At 45.4% G+C, this 15,104-nt stretch overlaps 1 protein-coding gene across 1 annotated transcript; it reads right to left on the reverse strand.

Annotated features, from left to right (window-relative positions):
* Positions 1-231: 231 nt before the first annotated feature.
* Positions 232-3,551, reverse strand: Garin3 (golgi associated RAB2 interactor family member 3). Its single transcript, XM_075989649.1, has 2 exons — positions 2,725-3,551; positions 232-1,444 (listed from the first exon to the last, which is right to left on the reverse strand). Exons 1-2 carry the CDS (start codon positions 3,349-3,351, stop codon positions 275-277), a joined length of 1,797 nt encoding a protein of 598 aa, XP_075845764.1. The 5' UTR covers positions 3,352-3,551; the 3' UTR covers positions 232-274.
* Between the last annotated feature and the right edge of the window lie 11,553 nt (positions 3,552-15,104).

The raw sequence follows: 15,104 nt of genomic DNA on the forward strand, positions 1-15,104 counted from the left end.
CCAAAGACAGAAAGGGGTTAATGCTGTTGCTTCAGCCTTGGCTCATCTGGACCTGTGGGTGGGAGGCTCTACCTCACCAGAGCAGTGAATGTCACAGAAGCCACTGTGAAGTCACTGCCGGAGTGTACAACACAGAAGAGCAAACAGAAGACAGAATTCTTTTTGAGTTATGTGACCTTTATTATTGAAACTGCCTTTAGGGAAGCTGGAATTGTCCCACCGGACTGCTCTCTTGTGCCTTGGTCTCTGTTGCGGCTTCCTACTCTGGGTCTTATTATATGGATTTGGCTTCAAAGATGATCCTCTCTGTTGTCTCGGTTACCATACCGCTGAACTCTAACTCCTTGCCTTTCTCCATTTTCGTCTCTATGTTGTGCTTCTCCACCGTCTTTGTCACGTCTACCGTTCTATCACGTGAGGGGACCCCTGGTTTTGAAGTAGGCCGTGTTAGAAAGCTCCTCAAAAATGAGCCAATCTTACTGGGCTTCTTATTCACAGACACTGAGCTAGGTGTGGATCGGTTCTTCCTGGGTTTGTGAGCAGTCCTGGACTCACTCTTGCGAGAGGAGCTGTGGTGTCTCTTGCCCCTTAAGCTGCTGTGCCCTTTTCCTTTTTTGTCTTCTCTTGTTTTCCCATGGCTGGATACAGAGGACCGGTGGGAAGATGATTTCCGGGTCTTGTCCTTGCCTGAGCTTCGATGACTTGCTCCCGTCCTGTGGTGATGGGATCTTTTCCGGCTGGCATTTCTGTCCTTTTCTCGTCTCTCCCGTTTTTCCTTCCGGGGTTCAGAGTCAGTGTGTGAAACCTTCTGGCTCCCATCCCTTTCACACATGTAGCCTTCACTCTGCAGGGTTGACACGAGTGGAGCTTCGGGTTTGTCTGCAGCAGGCCCTGCAGCAGGCCCCTTGGTCATCATGGTGCCTGCAAACGCCACACTCAGGTTGCTGTCTTGGGTAACACTGACAGTTCCAGCTGCGGAAGTGGTCTCCGAGGAGGAGCTAGCAGCTCCTGCCAAGACTACGTCTATCACGTCTGAGGATATGTTTGCAACAGCTGCCAGGGCCTTGCTGGATCCACTTCCTCCTGAATCTTTGCTGGCTGTTCCTGCCAGAGCTGCAGCTACCTTTCCTGAGCCTGGAGACTTGGTCGTTGCTGTGCTTACAGCATCAGAGGCAGAGCTTGTAGCTGTCCCCACTTTTGACACCCCTGCTAAGGAGCCTGTTACTACTCCTGCAGCCACTGTGCCACCTGCTGCCCCGGCTGCTGCCCCGGCTGCTGCCCCGGCTGCTGCCCCTTTAGCACCTCGAGTACCAACGACTGCAGAGGCTACAGTAGCTGGTCGCGTCCCTTCTCCTCCCGCAAAGGCAGCAGAGGTGGCTCCTGACACATCTCGGAGCTTTTGACGCCCAGAATCCTGATCCCCTTCTCCATGGATCTCTGAGCCCTGTGCCAAGGGGAGAATAGACAGTGAAATTGAGGTGACAGGCCAGAATGCTCAGTTCCTCCCTCACACTAGAGCTCAGTAACCCAGGGACTTCTGAATTCCCCTTTATTACAAGATCCCTCCCATCGCACTTCAGTCAATGGCCTCTCAGTTTCACCTGGGCAATTCTAGGGCAAAAGGAAGCTCTAGTTTAGAATGTGTTTTCCACATTTTGTGTTTGTCTTTGCTGGGCACAGCTCTACAAATGGAATTGTTGGGTCAGGGAAACACTAGACATATTGATGGTCTTGAAACCCGTTGTGCAAGTACACACATGGGGACTGTGCTTATTTTTTTTTAAGAAGATATCATATAATAGGCACAGGGTGACAGATTATGGCTCAGGGAAGGATATGTTTCTGAGAACATTTAGTTCTGGAGAACTAAAAACACTCTACACTAAAAAGCAGGTCTCAGGTTAGTGGTCACCAGGACCTGGGTGGGCTACTGGGGAGCAGGAATGTAGAGAATATGACTAAAAGATACAGTTAGGTAAGAGGAGTAACTTCCTGTGGCTTATGTTCCCCAAGGATCACTATGATTGGCAACCATTAATCTTACCTCAATAACAAATCAAGAGGATTCTCCCTATTCCTAGCACAAGGAAATGATCAATATCTGGGGTGATAGATATGCCAACCACCCAAATTTCATCACTACATATTAAATACAAGTATCAATGGCACACTGTAACATATCAATATGTACAATATCAATTAAAATTAAAAATGTAATTTGATCAGGTGTGATAGCACCTGTCATCAGTCTCAGCACGAGAGGCTGAGGCAGGAGCCAATTCAAGGCCAGCCTAAGCTACATGGTGGGCGAGTTCCAGGCCATCCTGGGATACATCTTGAGATCTTGCATCTAAAACAAGAGAATATATATAATATATTCCCTTCATTTTATATATTATATAACATTCCATAGCATAGGAGGCTGAGTTGGTATATAAAGAGTTTAAGACTGAGCCATCAGGAAGTTTTAAGGTTCGCCTACAGTCTTGGATAGGAGGCAGAATAACTGATAATTCAGGCCTCTGACATTAAGCCTTCTAAGACATTTTGGAGAAGTAGTTCAGCTTCCCAGAGTGATAGTTAAGTCCCGAGTGGCGGCGCAGGATCCTTTCAAATATAACACATTTCCCAGGTGGGCCTAAACAGGCACCTTTGTCTCTGTGGAACCTGCTCTGAGATGTTCCCCCAAATCTCCCCAGCTTATTTAAGTCTTTAGAAACTTACCAGTAGGCTTTTGTCCTCAAGGGAAGTTGCGTCACCAGTGTGAAGCGTGGGACCACTGCTGCAACTGTCCGTTGGTGGCCTCAGGAGATAGACGAGCTTTTCCCAATAGCAAAAGAGATCTTCTCGTGCGTCAGAAGAGGGACACAGCTGTAGGTAAAAAGTCCGGCCTGTGGCAAGTTTCAGGCGCAGCTGCTGTTTCTCACGATCGTGGATGGAGATCTTGACAAACTTCAAAGGCAGCAACCTGGTGAGCTCTAATGTCTTAAAAGGCTTGCGACCTCTCCCCTTGATGAACCGGGCCCGTCTGGCATGTTCTTCACAGACTTTAGCTGGTCGGGCCAGCAGCATGACATCAGGTAGTGGGAGGACCGGGCTGGTGGACGCGATGCATACAGTCACCATTCGGACGCGGTTGTGAACATCAATCACCTCTCCTTTTTTGCTAATCTGGATAAAGTCACTCTCAAACATCGGTGCATACTTGAAAATTTCATACTCTCCTCCCTTGTACAGTTGTCGCTGTAGGTTTCCCATGGAGGTGTTGAACACGCCCATGGATCTGTAGCTGTGGGCAGTGTAGTAAGGTAACAGACACTCACTGCTCATAGTTCTCTTCATTCCAGGCATCGCTGCCAGCCACAAATCGTGTCCCCAAGAGAGGGAGGGAGCGAAGGCAATTGCCCATCTCCCAGCAAGATTTCTGCCCACATCCCCTCACAGCTCCACAGTTATCCCCTTGCTGTCCTTTGTGACCTGTCACCAGCACACTCACTCCCCTTTGTCCTGGTGTCCAAGCAGTCACCCCTCAAAGCCAGAGCAGCAGCCTCCTCCGACCCCAGCCACACCACCACCTTCAGAAGGCGCAGGCTGCACCCGGCCAGAGTACATATGTGGGTGTGCTGGACATTTTTAAAAATCAGACAGTTGGGTGCTTAGGACATAAGCCATTCTGCCTTTCTCAGCATCTAAGATGCTTCTCTCTAGTTCTGGTGTTGGTCTTATCACAGACACTCTAATAAGGACCATCTTCCTGTGAACACATTTTTCCTTCAACTGAATGACCTCCTGGGGTTACAGTCCTAGTGATGGAATGGAGTTTGCTAAAGGGCAAGACCCTAGCTGGATTCTGATTCATCAAGGCCTCCGTGTGTGTAACCGCACAATCCGGGCGGGCTCTCAATACAGCTTTCTTGGCCATTTTCTCAGTTAGGCAAAGTTAATCTTTCAAAGCTGTAAGTTACAGCAAGGAAATCAAGGGCTACAGGTTATCTTGCTTGGGGTCAGAGTTCAGGACTGGATTCTAAGTCAGTCTCGTCAGTGCTACAAGAGCTTTCTCCAAGTCAGGCTATTAAACCTTTCCGATTCCTGCCCTCCTCACACAGAGAGGGTTGGTGGTCAGCAGTGTGTGGGGTCGAGTGTTACTGGGAACCGTGGGATTCACAGGTGCTAGAATCACAGTCGGATTTCCCGCAATGGTGTGCCTGCCTCTTCACCCTGATGCCTGCCTGGTAAACCACTGGTGTCTGGGTTCTTTGAAAAGCTTTTCAGAGAAATCGTAGCAGATTTATCATTCTGGAGTTATTTCCTTTACTTGGCAGAAGGTGATGAAGCTAAAATCCCCCTCCTCCAGTTAGAGCAGTACTTCTGAAATAAACCCACACCCATCCCCCACACCCAGTGATTACTGTGTAGAGAAAAATCTTTGTTCTGTGCTCATATTCGCCTCAGTGCAACGTGCAGCGTAGCTTTTCAGTGACTATGGACTTGTGTCTGCTGAGGCTCACTCTTCCATGCACTTATGAAAATCTAATCAATAATCGATTTGTTCATTACTAATAAGGGAAAGACCTTGAAAAAAAAAGTCCTTTACCACAGAAGAACTAAAATATTTTTTCCAAAGATATTATTTATCCCAAAAAGGTAACACAGTGACTTGTAAGGAGGTAATGATTAAAAGTTAATAATATTAGATCTTATTGACTTAGAAATAGTTCTGTCTCCCTCCTTACTCACTTTCTCCCGCTTATCCCAATCCCCATATAATATATATTTTATATTTTACTATTACATATTATAAAATGTATATTGTCATAAGTCCATCACAGATATATTACTAAAATGAGAGTTTGTCTAGCACGTATGAAACTCTTGAGTTGGATCGCTAGCCCTGAGAGTTTTTCCTATTTCTTTTTTAATTGAGATCATTCAGTAGGCCAAGACCTCTGTCACTAAACCTGGTGTGAGTTTGATCCCAGGAACCCACGGGGTGGAAGGAGAGAACCAACTCCCAAAGGTTGCCCTCTGACCTCCGCACATTCATCATGATGTCCATGCACACACACATAACTAATAAGAGTAAACAATTCAAAAACTGAGACAAATCATGGTCGTGTTATTGAAAACTTGCTATAAACCAAGCATGGTACTAATCGGTTTATGTTAAGAAAAGATTTTTCTTCAGAATATCCCTATAAAATGTTGATCTGTTAATCATCCATATTGTATGGGCGGGTGGGGTGGGGGGTGACATCAAGGCTCAGAGAGGTTAAGTAAGTTCACCAAGGTCACAATAAGCTGAAAGGAATGCAAGTCCCCAGACATACAATGGTTGAAATTATCCTAGATTAGGCCACGCCACTGGAAGGTAAATGTATAAGTCCTACGCAACCTAAATTGACCCACTTTACCTCATTAGCGGCGCCCTGTCCTGAGGGAAGCAGCAGTGGATGAAATAGGCAGGCTTACCTGGTGGAGCTCTGTAGAGGCGGTGAGCAAGTGTGTGGTGCAGTGTGTCCAGTGCTGGTGAGAAGTGGGCATGCAGGGCGGGAGTGCTGCCAGGAGGAGCCAGAGCAGCGTACTAAAGACGCGGCGGAACAGGACCCGAGCATTCAGGAGCATGCAGATGTGTGTCTCCACACCTACGTGCATGCAGATGTGTGTCTCCACACCTACATTCAGGAGCATGCAGATGTGTGTCTCCACACCTACGTGCATGCAGATGTGTGTCTCCACACCTACGTGCATCTCTTGTGCTTTTTCTGTGGCTCTTTTCTTGTTTGGTGCTTTTGCCATATTCTGATTTGTTTCTTTTTACTTATTTTATTGTTCCTTAGATGCCTGGTTTTTTTTCTTTCATAACGAGAGACAGATCATTATGTTAGATCCAGATGGGAGGGGATATAGGGAGGGACTGGGAGGAGTATAGGGATGGGAAGCCATAATCAGACTATATTATATGGGGAAAAATCTATTTTTAATAAAGGAAGAAAAATGAATAAGAGGGGAAGGAAGATGAGGAGGAGGAGGAGGAGGAGGAGGAAGAAGAAGAAGAAGAAGAAGAAGAAGAAGAAGAAGAAGAAGAAGAAGAAGAAGAAGAAGAAGAAGAAGAAGAAGAAGAAGAAGAAGAAATGACCTTTCAGCAAAGGAATAAAGAGGCTCGGGAAACCGACAGCAGTGGAGCTTGAGGAAGAGCCTGTTGGAGGCATAGCAGTTAACCACAGCCCTGCAGCCAGAACATGCTTGACATGTTTAAAGATATGCCAAGGAGATCGGGGCCAGGGATAGAGTGAAGCTGGTAAAGAGGGGTTGGAGTTGAGGCGGAGAGGCAGATTGTCAAAGAGCAAACTACCGGGAGGGTTGTTGGCCGTTGCTGCAGCCTGAGTGTTTCCCTTCCCGGTCACATCAGCCTGCGTCACTGACTGCACAGACGGTGTGCAGGGTGAGCCATAGTGAAGCAAAGGCTTATTAAGTCAGGGAGTCACACAGGAAAAGAACAGCACACAATTCAAGACGTGGTAAGGCTTGTCAAGAGCGAGCCATGCTTAGGTGCCATTGCAGTCATTGTACCTGTGATCCTGTGACTATTTACTTACTTGTGTTTGTTTGTTTACTTGTGTGCATGTGGCCATTTGCCACCTCACATGTAGAGGTCAGAGGACAACTTTCAGGAATCAGCTCCCTTCTTTCATTGTTGAGGTCAAATTCAGGTCACCAAGCTCTGCAGCAGGTGCTCTTACCCACTGAGCCATCTCTCTGACCCTTGTTTATTAATTTTTTCCTCTTAGTGGATTTTCTTTTTAAAATAAAATTGTGAGGTAATTCTATAATGTACATCATTGAGATTTAGGGCTAGCATGACAGACTCAAGATTATGGAACGTTCTGGCACTAGGTGACTCGTTTTTAACATCCTTATTTGTGTTTCAGGACGCTAGGCGCTGTCTCTGTCAGCAGCTTCAGTTGCATTTGTTGAGTTAAAGTTTTAGACTCGCATCCAGATTCCAGGGTGAGGGGCTCCTTTCTTGTCCCATGCCCTCTTAACTTTCCCTTCTTTTTATCCTGCCTCAGAGTTTGACTTATGTAAAGCGCCGCAGTCCACAAGACTCAGGCACTAGGTCTGGAGACTTAAAAACACACACATAGACAGACAAAGACACAGGGACACGGGTCATCCTTGATACAAGAACACCAAGAATGCCCACTTTATTGGGCTCAGGGCAGTTTATATAGGGATCCTTAACTGATAGCCACGCCTCAGCTCTTGGGATTTTCAGCTGTAAACACCACCAGAATTCACTCCCCTGCCATCAGGAACTCATGAGGGTCTCATGCTCAGAGCAATTGCAAGCACAGGAAGACAAGTTGTTTTGCTCAGAGCTACAAGAAATTCAGGGTCTTGGGGTCCACAGCCTCCTATTGGACTTGTAGGCAAAGGTTAATTGGACATGTTTTGTTCCACTGCACCTAGAACTTACACAAAAGGAAGTAACACTTCCAGTTTACAGATTTTCAAGAATATTATGCCAGTAGAGCTATATCCTTAGAACAGTAGTGATTCAAGCCTAGATACAACAAACAAACAAAGATGTTTTATTCAGATCTAACTCTGGCACAGAATTCCATAACCTGAGAATGAAAGCCCAAAATCATACTTAAATTAACTTCCTGATTTTTAAATACACTTATTGATTGCTCACCATGCTATGCCCATCATTTTGCCAAGAGTATGCAGGTTGTCAAAATGCATTTCAGAAAGTATGAACCATGACTCATTTTTTTTCTTTTTTTTAAATTTCATTTTATATTCCAGACACAGCCCCCCACCCCCGCCCTTCTCATCCCACTCCCCATCTACTCCTCCCAAAGTGTAAGAGCTCCCATGGAGAGTCAACAAAGTCCCTCTCTCCTGCGCTAAGGCTGAGCATGGCATCCCACCATAGGGAATGGGCTCCAACAAGCTAGCTCATGCACCGGGTAGACCCTGGTCCTGCTGTCAGGGGCCTGGCCCCTGGAATCAGATTTATGAACCATGCCTCTTATGCAAACAGAGGCATCAGTGTCATTCACTAATGGGGAAATTTTTAGGATGTTGAGAGCTGGTTCACGTGAGAATTAGAGAAAGAAGCTGGCGTTAGGGGAAAACTCTGTAGGTAGTGCATTGTCTCCGATGCACTGAAACCGTGCGCTTGTGTTGACATTGCCCTTTCTGCTAAGCAGAAATCATTTGTTCTCTCAAATGAAGGTCTGCAGGCTATTAGAAGCTCAATAGAACTGAAACTTTGATCAGTAATATGTAGCCTTCCCAGGAGGTTGGAGTGTGGCAGCTGTGCCATGTCATGAATATGCTAAAAACAGTTGAAATGTATACTGAGATGGCTTCAACTTCTTGGCACATAAGACATATCTTACTTAAAAATAGCTGATAGCTTTTCATGTATGTTTTGTTTTAGCTAAACAACTTATATATGAAAGCTCTAAACTTAGTGTGTCTCCCTCCACCCAGCCCTGTGGGCATGTGTATCTGAGTATGTGTGTGCATATACAATGTGTGTATGCAGTGCTTAATGTGCATTCATGTAAATAAATGTGGGCACACACATGCCATGGCATGCATGTGGCGGTCAGAGGACAACTCAGGTCCCCAAGCTTACACAGTAAGCACCTTTGCCTGCTGAGACATCTCCTTGGCCCCCAATGTTATTCTTAAAATCGTGTTATTCTAAAAAAAATAATAATAATAGAATACAATACTTAATTCTTAAATAATCAGTGCAGTGGCATTTTCATTCCTTCTGTGAAATAATTAAACAACTTTTAGGTGGGAATGTTAAATAAACTTTACTAAGACAAAGCAGGTAAAATTGTCTATTCTACATGTTTTTAATGTTTTTTTTCTTTAAAAGGAATGTTGTGGCGCATGTACGCACTATGATCTAAGTTGAGAGAGTCTACAAACTGCAGAACATTTTTAAAAGACCCGGAGAAAACAGGGAGACAGATAGATGGTAGAATAATAGTGGATGAATAGACCAGAAGGTGCATCTGATATTTATCACTGTATTTAATTAAAATCAACAATAACTTTTTGTAAGAAGGAATAGCATCAAAAACGGATTCTAAGGTTACTTGTCTATACATTTTAAATCAGAGAGTAAAGCATGAGAGTACAAAGTCATATGCCGCATATTAAGTATAGACATGCATGGTTACAGACAACAGGAATCTGAACATTTAGTGTGAAAAGAGGTTACAAGTTAATAGAGTTTGTTCCCCATTATTATTTTGATCATCAGGGCAGAAGCTGCTATATATAGCCTTTTCAATGAGTCTGCAGCCTAGCGAGGGGATGTTGTATGCTAGGCAGGATGTGAGGGTGGGGAGATTTCCATACTATACACAATACGTACCTATCGGGTAAATCCCCAGGCCTAAAATATAATCCACAGTACTTTCATGTTGGGTGCTGCACGGTGGGTGGCGTGGGATGAGCTGTGGTTTGCCTTGGGCACCAGGACTTGAGGAAGTCAGCTTGATTTCTGCAATGCCTTCTTGCTGTCTGGAAAGACCACAGATACCTGAATCTTCCCCTGAGGGTCAGCATGCAAATCACCTCGCTCCTGCCCTTGGGCTGAGAGGAAAGAAGCTGGTGTACCAGACAGCTGCAGCTGATCAAAAGAGTTGTGTTGCTTAATACTGTGCTCCAGCTGTCTCCCTCCTCTGCCTTCCTTCGGCCCGGCTCTGGCTCTGCTATACTCGGCTGCACTCTCAATCGAAATTCTTCCCTGCTCAGCTGAGTCAAATTTCCCACTTGGCTCTGTTCATGCAAGGTGAGCTATCCCACCACAAATCCTATGTTTCTTTATTTGGTGTTAACCCTGAAAAAGACTGCAGCTAAATACACATGCATGCACACACTCGTGCACAATCACATCAGAGATAAAACAAGCTACTGAGAGGTAGGGATGTGAGTGATCCAGGATCTGGTATTAAATGATGATTGCAAGTAAATAGTTTAATTCTTGAAAGAAAATCAGGAAGTGTAAAACATTAACATTGATGTGAAATGATTTTAAGTGTCATTTACTGACTTGATTTTTATACCAAAAATATGAAACACTTTTTGAACTAGATTTGAATTTAGATTTTGTTTTTTACATTTATTTTTATTTTATGTGTCTATGTGTTTTGCCTGCCTGTATGTCTGTGCACTACAGCGCCCTCAGACACCAGTAGAGGGCCTTGAGTTCCCTGGGGCTGTAGTTACAGACTTGTGAGCCACCTTGTAGGCACTAGGAATTGAACCTGGGTTCTCTGGCAGAGGAGCTATTGATCTTAATAGGTAAGCCAGCTCTCCAGTCCCAGTTAGATTTGTATGGATGAACCCCTCTAATTCCAGCGTTCGGGAGGCAGAAGCTGGAGGAACTCTGTGAATTTGAAGCTAGCCTGGTCTACAAAGCAGGTTCCGGAACAGCCAGGATTACATACTGAAACGTTGTCTCTAAAGTAAAATAAAATAGATAATTTTTTAATTAAAATAAAAGTGCTAAGCTCTCTGGCCATTTCCCATTAGTACTGACAATAACTTCTTCTCTTCTTTCTCCTCTTCCTTTTCCTCCTCCCCTGCCCCCTCCCTTCTTCTCTTATGTGTACGTGTACCTGTGTGACTGTGTGTGGACGGCCATGGAGGCCAGAAGAGGTAACTCCATGGAGCTATCTCAAGAAGTCACGAGCTGCCTGATGCGTGAGCTGGGAACAGTACTCAGGTGCTCTAAAAGAGCAACAAGAACTAAGTCACGGAGCCATCTCCCCAGCCCCTATCACTGACTTCTAATAAAACTGAAGATTTCTAATAAGGAACACTTTATTCTTTTATTTTAAATTAGAAATTTAAATATCTTAGCAACAGTATTTTTCCAATATGTAAAGCTGTCTGGTCCCATTTGTTAGAAGTATGCTTGCAATATAAATGTTTGACATTGTGTATGTGTGTGTGTATGTATGTATGTGTGTATGTGTATGTCTATGTGTATGTGCGTGGATGTTTGTGTGTATATGTTCTCCTTCCTCTGCTAGCAGAACTGTGGTGTGACTTAGAGAGCCACACCTCCCCCCCTCAATCCTACGCCACCCCAAATCCAGGAAGACCTAGAATTTCACATCCAAATTCCATTGCCTTGGCTGTACTGACTCTGGTCTATATAAGCACCCTCCCCAAGCTAAGCCAATGACTGAAGATACTGGAGTTACCAAACCAGTGGATAGGGTCCTTTTGCTCTACCCAGATAGAAATCACAGGTACTCACGGAGAAGCACTCAAGCTCAGGGCTTCAGCGGCTCTCGTGTCCCCCAGCATCTGACAGCAGCAGGCAGGTGTGGCAGCCGCAGGAGGCACCCTCTGGTGTTACAGCTCCCGTGCAGACCTCTGGTAGTTGGGTCCTTAGCTCTACAGGTGTTACAGCTCTTGCCTAAGCCTTAGAAGTCGGGATTCCTTAGCTCTTAGAAGTGATCAATATTAGAGTTTCCAGGCCTGGTGTATCTGAGCCACTTGGCCCCAAAGGCTTGAGAGCTGTCCACAATTCTTCCAGTAACTAGGGACCCTCTGCCCTGTTGATATTTCCTCCATCCCTCTTCTTCCTTCCCAGGAAGGTCTCTCAAAATGTTCGGCCTCCTCTTGATGCTGTAGCTCTTGTCACAGTGGTCACCATCTAGGAGGCAGCCACTGCTGCAGCTGCTGCTGCCCGTCAGCCTTGTGGCTCTACCCCCTTTTCAGCTGCTAAGCTTGTTGGTTCTACAACTCAGCGTGGAAGCTACTCTAAATGTCACGGTGCTATTGCCTTGCAGCCTTCATGGTTGCCGCTCAGCTCGGTGCACTCCTAGAAGTGGTCAAGAAAAGACCACCGCAAAAACACATTGTGGGGCTCAGTGTTGCAGCACCAGGGAAAGCAGCTCAGCGGATATTTACCAGTCCGCTCTCCGAGTGAGGGTAAGAGCTTGCTTACATAGCTCAACGTGGGGATGTGTACCAGTCACAGCTAATTTCCCACACAAGTGAAGCCTTGCTTGTATCTGCACCAATCACAGCACCACCCTCTCTGTACCAGCTACAGCACTGGGCCACTATGGTCAGTGCTTTCCCTCCCTAGCCGAGGTGGAAAGGATTAAAAACCATTTAACATTCACCAAGGCTCGTGAGAGCAAAAAAACCTGGTACAGATTGTACAGCCCTGGGCAGGAGCTACCACTCCAAGAACCAGAGCAAGCAGCTATGACTGCTGTGTGGTTTCCTCGTGGCATCTGTACAGTGTTCAGAACAGCTGGTTCTGGCAGAAGGGCAGACCAGGTGGCTATTTAACTGACAGTCTTTTTGCTCAAGGCAGCTAGGAAAAGAGCAACAGTTGTAAAATCAGAAGTAATGTTGCTCTGTGGTCACCATGAAAATGAATATGGAAGTGCTTCCTTGCAATGAGAACTTGAGAAAGCCTGATTAACACTAGCAATGATGTTAGCATAGTCTCTACCCAGTGTCCCACGGAGATGAAGGTCCTCCTCTTCTGTATCACTGGGACTCTTCTTCTTTCATAAATTAATGGTCTCATTGTGCCATTCCCACACCTACCGTGTTCTTATTCATCCCCTCCTGTCCTCCTGCACGCCTGCCTTTGCTTCTTGCTGGTCCCTTTCCCCCACCTCCCCAACAGCCCCTTCTGCCCTCAGGTCATATGTGTTCATTGCCCTCTTCCTCTTAGACCTTCTCTCATGGTTCCTCTCCTAGGTTCATGGCCTGAGCCTCTCATACATACACATACAGATTTAAATCTAGGATTCACTTATGAGAAAAAAAAATATGTGGCATTTGTCAGATATTTTTATGAAGCTGGCTCATTTTTTAACATAGTGATTTCCAGTTCCATCAGTTTCCTGTAAATGTTATTTTTCTTTACTGCTAAATAAAGTCCCATTGTATATGTATGTATGTATGTATATATATACATAATGTACACATTTCTTTATTCATTCATCTGTTAATGAGCATCTAGGCTTTCCTCATTTAGTCTCTCTGAGATGCTTTCTAGAACTGTTCTCATAGTAAAATGTCAGACGATTACTTCTGGCAACCGTTTTTGTGCCATAGAGGGCAGTTCTGGTAAACAGAAGCCAACACAGAACCAAGGAATGGCAAGCCAAATTGTAGATGTTTTTGTGGACTACCTGGGCCACAGAATTAAGCTGAAATGTTTTTACATCTCTCTCTCTCTCTCTCTCTCTCTCTCTCTCTCTCTCTCTCTCTCTCAAGAAAGGCTTTCTCAATTCATCTGTGGTTCCAAAGGCTCATAAAAAATATAACTAAAGGAGTGAAATATTTCTCCATTCTAACAGAGGAGTGCTGTCTCATCCACTAAGACACAGGAAGAGGGAAAACCAGTTCTGCTGGTAAATGTCCTCCCACCTCCAGCTTTCAGAAGCCAGGGCTTAAAGCATCAGGGAACTGAGTTCTCTAGGTACTATAAATGTCTTCTTATCTCCAGTCAGAGGGAAGAGTCCTAAATGCTTGTATTCCCCAGAATTTAAGGAACAGGGCCTTTAAAGGCAGACTCATTGAGCCTTGGAAACCTACAAGTCATATCTAAATGCCAGTAAGACAATAGCAAAAGCTTGTGGTAGGGCTGTTTGTCATCAGAGAGAAGGGGGTGTCCTAGGGACATGTGTCTATCTGCAGTGACAAGGCAGGAGTGTTGGAGTCGTGGGCAGAGATGTAAAAGTCAGAAAACAGCAGGGAGTAGGACCAGTGAACTTCCAAAGAGCCCTGAGCAGAAAAATCTTGAAAACAACAAAACTTGGGACTAGATTTTGCCACAAAGAAAAGAAACATTGTGTGTCTGCATCACACCCCGAGGGGGCCAACCCAGGATTGCCCCTGTTATCATGTTGAGTTCCTTGCCTATGCTTCCCTTTCTTCTTCCCACCAGCCTGAGCCTGAAGAAGCACAGCAGAAATCCAGGTGGTGCCTGAGGGAGGAGGAAGAGGTAGAATACGGACAGTGGGAAAGTCAGTGTGTTTGCCAAAGCAAGTCCAGCTGATGCTGAAGGAAAGCAGTGTGTGGGCTATGTGTTCAGAGTTTTCTGTTGCCTTTTATTTTAGTGCCTGTGTGCAGGCCTGCCCCCCCCCACTCTGTGTGTGTGTCTGTGTGTGTGTGTGTGTGTGTGTGTGTGCATGTGCCAGCATGCATGCATGCATATGTGTCTTTGCGTGGATATGTGAATGTAAGTACAGATGCCCATGGAGTCTAGACAAGGTTGCCTGATGGCTTGAAGTTGGATTTGTGAGCACCTAATCTGGATCCTGAAAACCAAACTTGGTCCTCTTCAAGAACAGTGCATGCCTTTAACTGCCGAGCTATTTCTCCAGGCTCTGAATCATCAACAGGAACTGGACTGGCTCCTTTGAAGTGTCCATTATGGAAACTTCAAACAGATGCTAGTGTAAAGACCACAATAACAACCCCTGTGTCCATCACCCAGCCACAGCATTGTCCATTCAGGGACACCATTTCTCTCCCTACTTCTCCTCCCTGGCCTTCATTGCGTTATAATAAAGCAGAATCCAGATTTGATCGTTTTATCAATCATTTAGTGCACACCTGTGGAGATCACTCTTTTCAGACAGTAGTGTCATTAGCTTGCCTAAACATTTCCTAGCAGTTCCTCAGTTTCCTCCCAGGGTTTAAATGCCCCCAAGATGGCTCGTAAGTCCTTTATACAGTTGATTTGTTTGGCTCTGAATCCAAATTCCTTCCACATTGGAAACATCTCCTAAGGTCTTTTTCTAGTCTGTAGGTTCCCACCCACTTTATTTGTTGGGGATCCTGGGTCATTTGACCTTGGCATTTGGTGTATTCTGGACTTGCTCAGTTACATCCCTCCCTGTTCTTTGCCATGTTCCTTCATCTCTTGAGCTTCCTGGCAGCTCAGATGTAGATCTAGAGCTCTGACCAGACTCATACGTGACTCTTTTCTCTCTACACAAGGCGTCCGTGTGGGTGGTTTCCTTGCTTCCTATCACATTACACAGAAGCCACACAGTGTCTGCTTGTCTCTCTGTCAT

This window comes from Microtus pennsylvanicus, chromosome 11, assembly GCF_037038515.1.
Source record: "Microtus pennsylvanicus isolate mMicPen1 chromosome 11, mMicPen1.hap1, whole genome shotgun sequence".
Classification (NCBI taxonomy): Eukaryota; Metazoa; Chordata; class Mammalia; order Rodentia; family Cricetidae; genus Microtus; species Microtus pennsylvanicus.